This window comes from Lagopus leucura, unplaced genomic scaffold (assembly GCF_019238085.1).
Source record: "Lagopus leucura isolate 7727_CA_CO unplaced genomic scaffold, USGS_WTPT01 Super-Scaffold_100157, whole genome shotgun sequence".
NCBI lineage: Eukaryota > Metazoa > Chordata > Aves > Galliformes > Phasianidae > Lagopus > Lagopus leucura.
In genome coordinates, this window is record NW_024962334.1 from 22,902,388 (window position 1) to 22,919,055 (window position 16,668).

General features: G+C 39.8%; 1 protein-coding gene and 1 long non-coding RNA gene across 2 annotated transcripts in view; one reads left to right on the top strand and one right to left on the bottom strand.

Annotated features, from left to right (window-relative positions):
- Positions 1–2,501: 2,501 nt before the first annotated feature.
- LOC122189280 lies at positions 2,502–16,242 on the top strand. The gene is made up of 3 exons (XR_006181777.1): positions 2,502–2,703; positions 10,750–11,753; positions 12,701–16,242. It is a non-coding gene; the product is annotated as an uncharacterized LOC122189280 (long non-coding RNA).
- BZW2 (basic leucine zipper and W2 domains 2) overlaps positions 7,482–16,668 on the bottom strand; it is a 51,786-nt gene continuing 42,599 nt past the window's right edge. Inside the window, exons 10-12 of the mRNA XM_042888266.1 lie at positions 14,510–14,648; positions 9,512–9,634; positions 7,482–7,936 (exon numbers count right to left, since the gene is read on the bottom strand). Of these exons, the coding sequence (XP_042744200.1) occupies positions 7,908–7,936; positions 9,512–9,634; positions 14,510–14,648 (291 nt within the window). The 3' untranslated portion in view covers positions 7,482–7,907. The remainder of the gene's footprint in view (positions 7,937–9,511; positions 9,635–14,509; positions 14,649–16,668) is intronic.

Genomic DNA, 16,668 nt, shown 5'->3' on the forward strand with positions numbered 1-16,668 from the left:
GGAGCAGAAATCTAAAATGTTTTTGGGGAAATGAAAAAGCAGGAAGGCCCGAGCAAAAGGTTTTGTGCTACATGAACAGATGGATGGGGAGAAAAGCTTTGCATCTCAAATGAAAATTCCAGCATATACACTTGATGTGAGCTGTGTAAGTGCTTGTCACTGGGTCTGCCTGTTGGCTGTGTCCCTGACCATGCTTGTTGCTGTGCCTGCCACAAAACCATGAGAAATAGCAGTTGGAAAGGACCCCATAGGTCGTCACATTCAAACTGCTGCTCAAAGTAGGGATAACTCTTAAGATGAAACACTGTGACAGGCCTTCTCTAGGCCAGGGTCACAACTTAAAGGTGTAGACAATAAAAAAAACCAAATTGAATGCTTAGTCTAAGAAATGTATGTATTTGGTTTTGGGAAAAAAAAGCAGCCATTGCACTTCAGCTTCACTTCATTCTTTCAGCTGCTCTGCGTCATGCTCCAGATAAGCAAGTTCATTCCAAAACACACCCAACTGATTTTTAATTTCTCAAGGGCACAAGCTGCCAATGAATGCTGCGTTTTTCCCGAGCACAAGGCCATTTGCTCAATAATATTCAGTGAATATATGTTTTGTTTTTCTTTATTCAGGGTCATAACAAGCTGAGAAATACTAGAAAGGGAGAAGGCAGGCAATGCACAGGAAGATGTGCAGCCCTATATACATCATGCATTCAGAAGGCAGAGCAGCCCTTTTTTTTTTTTTCCCTATGCCTTTATGTGCTGATATTTTCTTTGACTTTCTGCTCATCGCATGTGAGAGAATGGAGTTGCTTGGCCCAAACAGCAATCACCAGATGAAAGAAATTCACAGAGAGAGTAGAAAGACTGAATGAGAAATCATACTGTACCCGTGTTCTGTTTTCTTTGTGATTTCTGCAAGGCACAGTCAACATGCTCACCCGGCTCCATTACCTTGGTTTACTTACATTAAAGTTACTGCTCTCACACTGTGATGACGTGAGAATCTCTCAGAAACAGGAAAAAAACAGCATAGTTGTGAACAAAATCTTGAAAATATGAGCAGCAAATGGCTCAGAATTCAGAAGGTAAATTTAAAGAATTCAATTTCCTTCATAACATCAGTCTTAAGCTAGTAACATTACTCATTTAGACACTTGATGTACATTTTGAAGCAATTAGTACAGTAATAAATACTTGGTCTCTGCCCCTTGCAGTTCATCTTTCTTTAAAATACCTCCTTAATAGAGCCACTGAGCTTCTTTTCTTGCAAAGAGGAGCTGCTAATAAGCTGAACACAGTACTTTTAAGTATGCATAAGGAGCATATAGAAAAAAGCAACGGCTGTTTCCTCTTGTTAGCCAAACAATCTGCTGCTGCCAGCCAGTTCTGCTTAATATCCACCATCATCTGTGCGCAAGCTGGGAAGCGGTTCCATCATCTGGCCTTCTCTCATGAAAGTACTGAATGAGTATCTGGCTCTTATAGACACACGGTAACAAGAGTGCTCAGTATGGTCATCTGTTAGCACAGCTTTCAGTGGTCTTCTTGCAAGCAGATGAGGTTAATAGTGTGCTAAGTGCCTAGAAACTACCAAAGAGAAGAAAACACCTCTTACAATTTGCTACTTGGAGCATCCGCTGACACCCAGAGTTTGTGGATGAAACTGCAAGGTCTTGCACTTACTTCATACTCACTTCTTCACTGTTGAGATGCTTCTCAGTAGTGTACAATATGTACCTCTGCACATTACAGGCTAACATAGCAGGGAAAGACAGCTGCTGAGCAGTGAGTCAGCATAATTAGAGGTTCAGTAACTTCCCCCAAACTGGAAGGAGTTTCTGCATCCTGGAGGAATACATGGTTTCCCATCATTCCCATTTCATGGGGTAGAATAAGTATCCTTGAGAATTCCAGGATATCTCTATGTTTCTGATACTGTAAGTGATTTCTTGAGAGAGCAGCAAGCATGAATTTTATCATACAAACAAAATCACATTTAAATGTAACCTACAGCACAGTTCAGACCCTCCCGTTGTTGGAGACCTTCAACTGGAAGGCTGTTCCTCTGCTGTCACTCTGTTCTTCGTGTCTGTGGTGCTTCTGTGCTTTCCCTGAGTTTACTTTTAGAGAAACTGAATTTGTCCTTCACGATTCTTCCCTTGACACGGGACAAAGCTGTACTTTTTTTTCCCTCTGAGGATTAGTATTCCCAAGAAGGCCAGGCTTTTCCTCTGTGCCTTTTTCATGTTCAAAGTCAGTTGTTTTGCAGCATCAGCACCACCCTGTGTTCCTTTTCAGTCAGTAGCCTGAAAGCTGTCAGTGGATACAGATCTCTTCTGGGCTCTGTGGAAACCATCTGCATTCTGGGCTCACAGAAGCAGTTGCTGCAGCACTTCTTTATTAGAGAAATTCACACACCTTTGATTTATCCATGCTGATCTTTCTTGCTCATGTCTGATTCTTGCCTTTCCTCTGTTCTATTTAAATTTAGAAGTGTACAAAGCTGATTTTGAACCCAGGCAGAGAATAAACAAGTGCTGTTTGCTTTTCTAGGCTTTCAGGGGAGGACTGTGTTATTTAGGTTTAAATGAATCACTCAGGCTTGTGCCAGTAACATTTGATCTGTATTTTGCCCTTAGAACTCTTCAGCTAAAGGAGCACCATCAGCTGCTGTTTCAGGATGGATTCTCTAAAGAAAAAAGATTTCAGGTACAGTGACAGCCACCAAGTCATCACATAGATACAATGACACATGTTACATAAATCACTTACAAAAATAATAGAACTACCCACACAAACAAAGCTAAGGAAACATGTAAGGGAAACTGAATCTGAATATGGACAAAAGAAGTTGAAAGCTGAAACAAAAGGAAATAAACAGAGATAAAGTTACTGTAACAGGACTCTGTGGCGTGACTATAAAAGCAGCATGTGAGTGAACCTATGTGGTGAAGAAGGGACAGCCCATGACCTCGATTTACACAGCTATTTCAAATTATTTCTGTTCTTCTTTCTGTGTCCTATGCTGCTCTCAGGAGTAACGCTGGGTGCTCCTCTCTCTCACTTGGCAGTGCTTCCCGGAGTTGACTTTTCCCTTGAGAAGACACAGCCCCATTTGGGATCTCTAGAGGCTGCATCCATACAAATCTGATCACTGAGGGTATTTTTGTGTTTGACACAGATTTTCCAAGCAAGGGACAAAGTGTGCCAACAGATGTGGTCCATGTGCACAGCTTCCCCTGGGCCCTGCCAGGGGCTGTGTGCATGCTACAGGGACACCAAGGGGAGGCCAAGGCAGTGCTCCTGCCTCAGTCCTCCCAGCAGCTGGCAGAGCCAGAACCTGGGCTGAGGGACAACATGCTCCAAGTCTTTTTGGAAATGTGGGCCAACCTGTAAGGGTGAGTTACAAGAGTTACCATAGGTGAGAAGTGATCTGACTGGGGGCAAAGGATGGTTCATATTTGATTTGTTCTTCTATGGTTGATCTTATTTTATTTTGTTTGAAGGGACAGAGGCCGTATCCTTGGATACATCAACATTACTGCTTCATAATTCTTTCTGCTAAAATGTATGGTTGTCAGCATTATGCAAATATCTCAGCAATAATTAGTAATGATATGGAGAAAATTATGTTAGCCTGTCAGAAAGCTTCATTAGGGAAAAATAAATAGAAACATCTCAGGCAGCTGATATACTGAAGGAGTGCAACACAAATGTATATTATCACTACAAAGTAGGCATGGTGTTGTCATTTACTTGTTCTGGGTTGTTTTAATTTGATTTATTTTTGTATATGCTCAAAAATCAGAGAATGTCAGAGAAATAAACCAGGTTTATTTTTCCCGCAGCAGATCCTCTGTTTGCAGTTTCTTTGCAGCCCCATAGGCTGAATTGTTCCAGGTGGTATGAAAGCAATTTCTCAAGTCCTGTAATGCCACCAATTGAAGTGCAGGTGCAGAGTGCAGGATGCAGGGGCAGTTGTTAATGTTGAACTGTTAAATGAGATACTTAGGTGGAGGTGAATGAGCTTTTGGCACCCAGAAGCCATGCGAGTGACAGATTCAAATACCAAAATGCTGCTGTCAGCCTACGGTGTGTCAGATCAGTGGCTGCAATGCCAGCCTCTTTCTTCCTGCTGACTGGGAGATGGTGGAGGAATCTGGGGCAGACAGCAGGGCTTCTGCCTAGGTGCAGACACGTCCCATATACTGAATATGGAGTAAGCATTTTTAAGAATTATATATTTTATTTATCTTTCAAAGTAATGTTCAAAAATAGTTCCCCATTTTCAAGTATTTCGACCAGACGATTAATGGTCAGGGCATTAATCAGAAATAAGTTACAATTCAGAGTATCTATTGACTGAACACATGTGACCCTTCACAAATATCTCCTGGGTTCATAAACTGTTAAATATTAACAGTGTAGCAGGCCATTATTTCTATGTATAGCCAGTGGATTAACATGCATTACCTTAATTGCAAGCTCCGCTTTTTTTTTTTTTTAAACAGTACTACCAAGGTGGGGGAGGAGCCCACTCTGTGTAAGGCTGTGGTGCAGTTACACAGAAGCAGATATACTGTATCAATGACTCCCAGATCTCTAAGAAGGGCTTTAACTGAGAAGACCACAAAACTTGACTCATTGAGTGCAGGTAGAATACATTCCCTCTCCTGAAGAGCACTTGTATGCTGGAAGATTGTTTTAAAGCACTACCAATGGCTTTTTGCTTTTGTACCTCAGTATGGTCTCAGAAGAGAGGACCAGGAGAGGGGAATCACCTTCAAACTCAACAATCTCAATTTTAAAGTGCATTCTATTGCAATTTATTGCTGAGTAAAAGAGCTACTTACAATTCCGGTTCCACTGACATTTCAAAATTAAATGCTGTATGTTACGTGAAACACATTTTCTATAAAGTTATTTTCATATTAACTTCAAATTTGAATAATATATTTAATGAGGACTTCTCTAGAATTACTAGACAACTTCTCCCTAGCAGAGAAATACTACCTAAGGTTTGTGTTGAAGAACTGCTTAGCACTGGGATTTTTAAAATTGAGATTTGGACTCTGTGAAGGCTCTTATATAGGGATGCTTCACCTGAGAAGTTGCAGCACCACCTCTGCCCAGATCCTGTTTCAGGCTTTTTGCAAAGCCCAATCATCACACGTATTTGTACTGAAATTCAGCCCGATGGTAGTAGTTCTGTTTGTAGTTGCACTTTCCTAGCTGACATTCCAGCATATGTTCTAAATACAATTTGAAAATACGCAAGTCCACAGCTAAACTTATCTCAGACATTAAGTTGGGAAAACCGCTGAAAAATAGAAATACAGCCCAGAAAAATTACAGCCCAGAAACATATGCTTTGTTGGGGGTGGACAACTGAAAGGAGCTTCCAGTAGCTAAGCTTTAGACATAGACATGAACACTGGAGATAAGGGGTGCTGACACCCGTATGGCTGAGAACTTGACAACTCCATCTGACACAGGCCCTTTCTGACCCCAGTGAAGTCTATGCTGACTGCTAGTGTAGTGCTGCAGATGGCTCCTCCCTCAGCCTGAAACACAGGCCTCAAGATGACCAGTGGTGCCATCCTGGAAGTACCCATTTATCTCTGACCCAATCACAAAGAGATGGAGACAATCACATCCCACAGCTGTGATGGGTGCCTGGCTTCTAGGAACAAAGCTTCAGTGAAGCACACCCTGCTGAGTGCAGTGGAGAACTTTGTCTGTGTCTGCTGTACACTGGAGGCACAGATGCATTCGCAACTAGCCAAACTGCCAGAAAGCAACATTTGCTAGCAATGTTTTTCCTTTCCAGCAGATGGCTCAGGCAGCCTACAGCCAAGCACGTTGCAGCAGCCCATAGTGACCTCACCCACAGGTGTACGTTATTGTGTCCTTTGTGTATTAGTCTAGGTTGGCTCCTTTGAACTGAGCTTAAGTTTCAAATTACATGGAAATGTAATTTTACATACACCCAAGTGAATCTTCGTGCTACCTCTGAAAAGAACACTTCTGAAAGCAAAACATTCCCAGCAATAGCGGCTCTGTCATTAACAAATCAATGCTATCACATTGCAGATGCACTGAAGAGATCATCCCAGGGCAGCAGCGCCTGGCAGATTTATTTTCTGTAATAAAAAAAGACTGAACTGGAAAGCATCCAGTTAATTCATCAATTCTACTTTTAATACGACTGCCCTACTGTCTGCCCAGCACTGCTGCAAGTTACTGGAAAGATCCACATAATGTATTTCCTCTTTCCCAAGTCAATACCTGTACAAAAATATTGTTCTAGATGGAAAGCTGGCATTCAGCAGCACTTCATTTCTGCTTGATGTATGCTGCTTCCTGTAAAACCAGATGCTTATTTAAAGCCACTTGATCTGTGGCTTACTATGTGCTGACTTTTCCCATCAAAAAAAATCTACACTGTTGGATACCTTACTGGTTTCTAATTACAAGACACACCATTTCATTAATTAATTATGCTTTCATGCTCTCCCCCATAAGTACATAAGCCTCCTCTTTGTAGTCCTTACCAATCAATTGCTCATTTATCATAAAGGGAATGACACAGAGCATTTTAAATAACACGTTCCTCAAGAGAAGATGAAGTGGAATGCCGTGATGCAGGCAAAATTCACTGCCCCAGTCATTCTGGGCACAGCAGAGGGAGGAGCAAGGCAGAAGATGCAGAATAACTTGGCCTGTGAAAAGTGAAATGGCAGCATCTGCCATCTGGTGGACTGCTGTATGACAAAAAAAGTGCAAACCAGGAGACTGTGCTACATCACTGCTCAGCTCACATCTGTGAACTCCAGCAGCTCTGATGGAGCATCAGGTGAGCATTCCCTCAGTGTCAGATCTCAAATTCTGGGCTTGAGGCTTGCATATGTGTACAACACTGTGCACTGGCTTTGTGTAAACATCCTAGCCAGGTCCCAGGCACTGGAGTTGTAAATTACATCACATCAAGGCGTAAGGGAATATTAAAGAAAGCAGGATGGATCTCTTGAGAAGTCTATACATTCATTTGCATATTTCAGTCAAACGTCTCATAACCTGTAACATCACACAGGTATAAGTACATCTGATTTTACAGCGTCTTCTAGTCACACACATTTTCAAATTAATGCTTCTAAAATCAGGTGCTTTTTCTCACAAAACTTACCCATCATCAGTACCTGAGTGCAGTCTGTACTGAGAGCACCATAGTATTCTACTTATTTGCATAATTTGTTTTTACAAGCAAAATTAGGACTGCAGAGATTTGTTTCTTTGCACTGCTGCAATTAATTGCAATATCAGCAATTGCTATGGAATCTCACTCATCTGTCCATCGATGCCAATTAACTATTGATGTTGATTTTGTGAATAAGTATGAAAACCATTTCTTAACACTCTCGTAATTTTCACTTGAGGAATTGCAAGAGTTTGGTGAATTTGTAACACACACACCGACACCACAGAACTAAGATATAAAAGCCATTTATTCAAAAAAATGCGGTGGTGTCAAATCACATACACAAGCCAATATTGAGCTACAAACACAGACCAAACAGTTCTATAAACAGAAACTGGAGTGTTCATTACCATAGTACCTGAAAAAGACCGTTAATAAAAAGGAGTCCATAAGTATTTTGTTTCACTTTTCTTATATGGCTCCTTGATGAATGTCTTTGCCTAAGTTAGAGTACAATGAGCCAGAGGTAGAGTCCCAAGAAAAGCATCTAATGCCTCAGGGCTCCATTAAAAACCTTTATTCTTCTAAACAAAAGGAAAGCCTAGCCTAAAATTTTCTGTATGACACTGAAGTAAAGCCTCTTTGCTTGAACATTATGGCATTCCCAAGCGCATTTGGCATTAACCTAGATTGAGTCTGTGCTTGTTGAACCGTCTTAGTTCTCCTCCCCTTCAGATTCTGATTCTAGAAGAGAAGAAAGGTATTTCATGTGGGTTGCACAAGAATAGTGATGCAGTTCTATAAAAAAAAATAACCAAATATCCTTCCAAAATTCAAATGAAAGTTTTCATCACATCTAGTACCTCGTAGGGAAAGTTAACAGATCACAGGATAAGTCAAAGAAGAGTAAGATTCAGACAGTCAGGTTCTACACTGTTAGACTCTATAGGGTAGTTATTGATTGTTACAAGTTATCAGTTACTGTGAGTTTCACTGGTTAATGTTCATGCATTCTTTCCAATTTAGGATTCCTATTTCATGATTCTTCAATTCTAACTCATCTGAGACACAACCAATGACTATCTGAGCAGAATTTAATGAAGAATTAGCATCATTTTCTCACTCTTTTAATCTCTGCAAGTAAACTGTCTTTTAACTATTTGCTCTGCTAATATCAGTCATTATCATCACACAACGTATTAGTCTACAGCAGGAGATACAGATTTCCTGCTGTACAGATTCCTTATGTAATACAGCATTAAAAGCAACTTATAAGTATGAACACTGTTTTTGTCACCTAAAGCTACTTTGCATCATATTGTATTTCTGTGCATTCACCTGACAGGAAAGGGCCTGTAGACACAAACATAATATGTCAGATCAGATTTCTCAAAGCAAATATGATCTACATGTTTTAAGTACAACACTTTGTTTTTAGTAGTACTGGGCTTTGCAATTAAGTACATCTGTGAGATGAGCTAGGTAAAAAAGGGTAAAAATAAAGAGGAACAGAAAGACACACAAAAAGAAGGGGGAAAAATGCTTAATTTGACCAAGACTGGTAGTCCAAAGTATGAAAGGAGCTACTATTTTTGTATTTCTACACGTATATGTGAATTAGTCTTACCTGCCCCTTACAATTACTATGTATTCCCACTACGATTCTACTAGAATCTACATCAAATGGATGCAAATGAACACTAATAACTATATCCCCATCTACTACTCATGGATGGATTATTCCAACTGATGTAGATTTCCTTTTCAAGGCAAGATGATAGCCTATTTGTACAGTACAAAGAAAAACAGTTATGGACCAGAGAAAGCAGTTACTCTCCCCAATAACTGCTTTAAGGCAGTAAACACAGATCATATATCTTAGCCTGAGCTTTAAGATAGAAGCAATTTCAACTGCAGGGGCATGGGCAAACTTCTGTTCGTGCAGTCAGTGATAACAGCAAGACTGGTATCGATAGAGAAGAGTGCTAGCCGTAGTGACACACATCAGCACATTCCACATTTGCACGGTCATTTGGTTACGTAGATATGGCTAAATATTCTTTCCTTCCTGCAGAAGCTTTAAGAATATACCTACTGACAACCAGTGGTGATGATTTAAGGAGTTATAATAACAACTTGAATTAACAGGCAGCAAATGTTGTTAGGCTTCAGCATGACTGCAAACAACATGGAGGAGACATGTCTGCTGCTTTCCATTCCAAGTCTGCATACTTCATATCCTAACACAACTCAAATCTGGAAAAAAGCTCACATTTGATTTGCCAGGAGACTACCATATTTCTTTAGACATAGCCATACCTTCTTCAGCATTTTGCAGCCACTCAACAAACTTCTTCATCTGGTCAAGAAAGACGCTTTTGCCTTTAGCAACATGTGCTTCTTTATACCACTTGAGAATTGCTTCTTCACTCAGAACATCAGCTGAAATAGAGATAAGTGTTTGTACAGTCAGTGTCTATTTTGGAGGTTAGAAGACAGTGAAAGAACGATACTGACTGTTGGTTTGAGTTTTTTTTGTTGATTTTGTTTGGTTTTGTTTTCCAAAGGCAGCACAAAAATAAGTTGGTATGATCACAATGGAACAAGCTTTGCATTAACTACATTAGGTTTCAACTACAGAGTATTTGATGGACATTAGGGATTCCAAATGCAGCAAAATGTGTTAGACTTAAAATCAAGTATCAGATATTATGCTTCCGTAAAGGAAAATTCTGTGCTCATCTGCTTTAAGTGCACGACAGAAGACAGTTGATTAGAAATGCCAGAAATCAGCCTGCACATATTAGAAGTCACCACAAGAATACAATCTTTTTTCTTGCTGTTGGATCACAGAATTGTGCACAGTTTTACAAATCTGAAGTAATGGACACCACTTGGTTGCAAAATTTAGAGAACTAATAGGGATTTCTGACATCATTATCACCTAAAGCTTTATAAAACGCATTAATCAAAAAGAGTCAGACCACCATTCATTCAGACTGCCCATTTTAAGGAACTGCTCAGATGGACAGCACAGTTGACATTTTTGTCAAGTATCAACAACATAACTGTCAATGAGGGAACGTGAGACTGAATAAAATTCAAAACAAAGAAATCCTAACAAACAGCAAGGACACTTATTGTTTCCAACAGATGTAAATTTAGGTCTAGCAACAGACCTCTAGCCTCGAGAACAAAGCTTCTGTGATCCAGCCAAGCAGCCAAATATCTCAGTAATTTATGGCTGCGGAGACAAAATCTGGGATCCACAATGGCATTTTGGCAGTTACATAATGCAGGGGGGAAAGAACAAAAAAAAAAAAAAAAAATCAAACTGTATTTGTTCTATAAAAAGACTAAAGACAGCTTTCTGCATCTCATTAAAATTTCCATTCTTCTTGTCTTTGAAGAAAATTACCCTTCCTTGCTCTGCAAAATCAATACATTTATTTTGAATACTTTCCTGCTTCCTCAAACTCTTTGGTATCATCCCACCAATGTGGCATTCATTTGCTTAAATGCAGACCCTGACCACCAACTTTTTCTGTAACCTACAGGTTACAACAGATGTTGCAGCGAAGATAATGTGGGAAACTGAAATAAATGACACCAAAACTCCAAAGCATCTGACTGAATTGGACTGAGAGTAGTAGTATTCAATAGCACATATGCTGTTGAATAACAAACAGATGGAAGCAACCTGGGATACATTTGAATTTCATCAAAACTACCCTAAGACATCCCACAATAACTGAATACAAAACACCTCCCTGAAAATCTGGATTTCAGTCAGTGCATGGAACTCTAAGTTACCTCATCTCTCAGACACTTCTCCAAAATAAAATCTCTTCTGCAGTTTGCTGTAATTGACTATAAGCTGAAAATACAGGGAAAGCAAGACTGCACTAGCTGTGTGTTGTTTTTCACTACATCAACAGTGCACTTAGAGAACTCTACCAGTGACACAAAGCTGTATCTTTCTGAAATCCCGACATGCCACGATGAAGTTTTCCTCAACATTAAAAGAAACAGAGGAACTACGAAAGGTTTTTACTTTGCATCGAATACTTGCCAGCCATCTTTAACAGCATCTCAAAAGCATTATGGCATTTAAGAAAGCCAGATTTTCACTGAGCAAGCTTAGAATGCATTTCACAAGGACGCCTGTGAAGCTGGAACTTAATCCCTCTATGTAAATCCTTTTCTTGATTTACAGCCTATGAGCTTTAAGGGTATGTTGCCAAAGAGGAAGAGGAAAACTTACCTCTTCCCCCTGCTCAAACCCAATCTGATAATAGCAGCATACAACCTTCTAATGTGCCTTGAGGATTAAAACCATCTCAGTCATGTGGATGAAGAATTTGCCTGTATATTACAACTCCATAGCAATGAGCCTCCTACACTAACAGAGGAGAAAGCTTTCAATTACAAAAAGGGCAAATGCAATTCTCCTTTCGTTACTGAGCAGTATTACCTGAACTACATTCATGCCTCCAGTGCTCAAATAGATAGTGTTCTCCCGTCAGCACTAAGATGCTCAAGTAAACAATCAAGCAACAAGGTGAGTTAATCATACCTCTAGGTTGTTATGAAGCAATAGGAACACTGAGGGGGATGGAAGGTGGAAGGGACTGATTTTATATTTGTTATTTCTTACTAAACTTGAATATAAATAGATTTTTAACAGCTGAACTTGAACTCCTGTGGTTTGTGGGCATGTGCACATCAGTTTCACTGCAGTCCTAGGTGATATCAGCTCCAAAGAGCTTGTTCTCCTGCACATGCAGCCAAATGCCACATCCATTGCCAAAGCCTTCAGGCACAGCCATCTTGAAAGGCACAGTTGCAGAGCAGAGACTCAAGAGAGCCCAGAAGTAAAGTGGAACGTTACTTGAAGTTTAGGTCATGACTTTGGACTAAATCACCCAATGTGAATGCACTTCTGTTTTTAACTATATAGCTGCATGCTTTCAGCTGCCAATACAATTTCACAAATTTCAGCCCAACTCTACTGCAGATAACTCAGCTGGCAGGACAGTCTTAAAGCAAGAGCTCTTTCAGTACAAGAAATGTCACCCGCTGTACAGTTATGGTCTTTTTTTTTTCCCCCCAGGAAAATTTTGTACTTGGCATTAAAAAATGATATTTGAATAATGAAGATTAAAGATAATTTTATTCCAAAAAAAAAAAAAAAAAAAACCTACCAAAGCCTGCCTGTCAAGTGGAACTTGAATATTCAGTTCTTTTAAGTGCAAGATTCCTACTATTCAAGATGACAGTCTACGTATTTTATGATGGAAAATTGGAAGGTTTGAAATGGAAGATATTGAATGCACTCTTAAGAATAGTCACAGAACTAAGTTTGTCAAAGCATGGGTGGCATTTAGTGCCTAACATCACTGATGATCATCTTTATGCCCAGGAAACACTCACTCGTGATGAGAAATAGGCAATAAACTGTCTACATGCTTGCTGGTAAATAGCTGCACTTCTGCTATCTATCCACAGATTCTCCAGATGACTCCATTTGTCACTAGAAAAAAAGTCACAAGGTACTCTGAAACCTCTCCAGATCCTACACAAGTCACCGTTGAAGCAGAACAGGAAGGGCAACACAAGCATCTGCTGTTCCCTCACTGCCAACATAACTATTAATAGTCAAGGAAGCCCCTAAAAGCTAACATGAAACACAAGATATGCTATCATCAGCAAAGAATCTATGGTAAAGCATGTGTCTCTAAAGGATCTGGATGGCTTGTTTCTAGTCGGTAGGTTGGATCTGGAAGAAGGAAAGGGTGAGAATCACCAGCATCAGAATGAAGCAGAGGCAGGCTTCAGTCCCCATTTCTGACTGATATCTTCCTTACAGCTCTCAACAAACCAATCATGAGCAGCTAAAGCAAGATAAATGGGGAGAAATAAGAATGGGATGACTAGTGTTCCCAGAATCTTTCCTGGTTAATTCAGAAGTACGTCCTGACCTAAAGGACACAGCTTACTTGATTCTAAAGTTGCCCTAAAACAGATAGAGCTGATGACTTTCGTACTCTATCCAGGCTCAGAGAGATCCCACTGCTATTGGCTGTAACATCAAGCTTGCAATTGCTAGTAGGCAACAGTATATCTACCAATCAACAGATAAAACAGCCTTAAAAAACTTACAAGACAATTCTGAAAGGAGTGCTATACGAAATTATTTGTTTCAACCATCACTCACTGTTCAAATGCACAGCTGCTGCAGTGCTCATTTGCCAAACACAAAGTAAGTTCTCTTTTCCAAAGAGAGCTCAATATTAAGTACTTGCAGCAAGTTGTACTCGATCACTGAGGCCACAGGATATTGACGTAAGGATTGAAATAAACCTCTCCTTCACTTGCTACACCTTCTGAAGCCATCAAATTATTTTAACAGTCTGAACTTGTTTGCCTTGAATGTGTACTGGACACAACAGAGTGAACTAAGATCAATACTGGGCTGCTACTCCTGCTGATTTTTCTCCTTCAACTATTTATAGCAAGAATGTCAGAACAGACTGTTCAGCACTCACCCATTATACACAGTACAAGATCATTAGACTCTGACAACCTGATCTGAATAGACTTGCTAAGAAAGTCAATTTCACAATTAAAAGAAATAAATCCCTCGCTATGACGCCTGCAAGAAGAAAATGGAAAGAAGAAAAAGCATAAGGAAAGCTATATCCTGGCAGAGGGAATAAAAAAATCTGAAACATCTTCCTGCAAAGAGGATTTTACTCCTCCTAAATTTCTTAAAACCAAGCTTCAATATTTTTATGCCTTATTTTATTTTATTATTAGTTTTACAGCTGCCAGAAATTGAATTTTTTTTCATAGTCCTAGTTTTCTATTAGGACAAAAGCCCACTCAGACTGCAGACACCGCTGAGATCCTGCTCATGCTACTTGACTGCAAGAAAAATGCAACAGAGAAAGAAAGGCTTGATTTGACTTCTCCTGCTGCCACAGGCACCTTTGAACTAAGAAAGCCTACAGTATTTCAGAGTTCAACATAATCATTGAGCATGCAGTTACCTACAGAATACCATTTCCTTTTACATCACAGGTGAGCAGCATAAAGAGCAACCATGCCACTGGATAATAACTTATGAGTTAAAAATTAAGATCTATCTACAAAGGAGATACTCAAGGGATCTCTTTCTGACTAACTGCTTCTAACAGTTCAGTCCTGCCTGTAATGCATGTCCATAGTGTGCTTAATAACTTAGTTCAATGTGGTCAAGTCAGTGCCAGGTCCAATGTCCATGAAATGTACATAGCAGCAGATATATACTTTTACCTTTATAAAAGAGTACCACTATCTTCTGAAAGGCTTTCATGAAGTGGATGTTGTCATAACAGTACTCCTGCACTTTCTGGAGAAGGATTAACTCCGACTGGCCTTGAGTGCTGAAGACAGCAAGCAGGGGGGCATATTGCTGAAAAGAGGACAAGGTAAGACAAAATGCATGTTATGTTTAAGGCAACACGAAAATCATTTTTCAGATTTGAAGGGAAGATAGTGATCTTCAGATCCACCGACCAAATATATGTTAACAGTACTATGTAAAGTGTTCTTACACTGATCAGATTAGTCTTTCTTTGTTTTCAGCTGAGAAATGCCAAACTTTCCTTCTGGATTTGCAATAGCTTGATATAATGGGGCAGACCTGTGATACTAGGGCTCCCAACAGATGTGACTACAACATAGCTAACACAACAGATTGAGTTCTTCCATTTCAGGCAGGTATATGCACATTTTCAGAAACAATTTAATATTTTGGAAAAAACATGATGAAATTCATGGAGGCTTTAGGCAACACTCTTCCTTTTCCCCTTTTGGCTCTTTACTCATCCAGCTGTTAGTTGATCAACTTGTAGGGAGGCAGGGCAATACACACTGCAGTTTATGTCCATTTAATAGCAGCAGCAGAGCCCGATTCCATCCACAGATCTGTGATCTGCAACTGCCTGTAACTGTTAAGAAATGTATTTAAAAAAACTCCTAACTTTCCAGTTTAGAAAGAAGAATTCTTCATATTGCCACATTTGATTGACTTGCTTCACGTTCCTTTCTAACTCAATAACTGGTATAGACGTGCAATTGAAAGTCTCAGTAGTGCCCAAATAACTAAAGTAAAAATAAATAAAATTATATTCCTCTTATTATTGGAAGATAATGCAGCTTTCCTTGAGGCAAATGGCTAAGTTATGTTGCAATGGGTCAGCAGCTTCAGTGTCACAATGCTGAGACCACAATTGTGTCTGTAGTCTGAAACTGTCTAGAGAACTCTCCCATCCACGAGAACGTCTTTTCTCCAAATCAGAAGTGGCCTAGGGGTTAACAATATTTATACTAGGCCTGCAATGTTTCTCCTCCCAGTATTCAAATATTCCAATGACATTTGTAATTTGCCCTGCAGTACTAGACAGCAATCAATAGATACCTTCTTACAGCTCAAGATCCATCATTACATCAAAAGAACAAAAGAATATCTCCCTTCTGCAAACTCTTATTCTTTCTACTATTACTTGAGTCACTGTAGCTGGAAAAGACTACAAGGCATTCAATTTTACCATTAAAGACCTACACAAGATCTCAAGTGACTACATTTCTAGCATGACTGTTGCTCTTGAAAAACCAAATTCATATGAAAGGACATGAAACGCACGGGCCAAACCAACATGGGAACATGGTTCAGATGTAGAAATCCATCAGTACAAAGAGGAGGAATTCTGCCAAGCTTAAGATCCACGCTGCCATAAAAATAAAGGTACTGATTGCTCTGATTGTTTCTGTCTTTGGGTAAACATTTGCAGTTCTGGATATGAAGGAGCATTCTTTCGCTCATAGCTTAACAGCTTAAATGGACTAAATCTGCTGAATATCTTCTCTTCCCTTGTTCTGATTTCAAGTCTCTTGCACTGCACAATTCTTTCAGATTTGACTAAAGAACCATGAATACAGAGTAATCAGTCACTGCTGTAGTTCCACACCCACCTCCCTTGGGAATAAGAGCTTTTATATCAATAAATAACTGATATTGCAATCTGTTATCTGGCTTTCTGTGCATTCAGTTCTCCTATCCAGAGTGCCTCACTTAAAGAATAACCATGCTATACAGTGCAGAAACTCTCAAGTCAGTTCCTGTCTTATTAGTTTAGAAGTAGCTACCCAGCTCCCAGGATCAACACCAGCAAGACACATTTCATAGGTTCTGAACTCAGCAGCCCTGCATGGATCTAACCAGCTTTGTGCAAAGACAGGTGTCTCTTCACCATGCTCCCAAAATATCTTTCCTTCCGGCAAAGACATTGCAAAGATAATTCCAGTAGGCATACTAATCAGGTCAGTGCAGCTCAGAGTCTCAGCAACTGTTTAGAACCAAGCCCTAGGCAGAGCCTCAGCACACTGAGAACACAATGCAGAGGCACTCGAGTTACAACCACCTCAGTTTG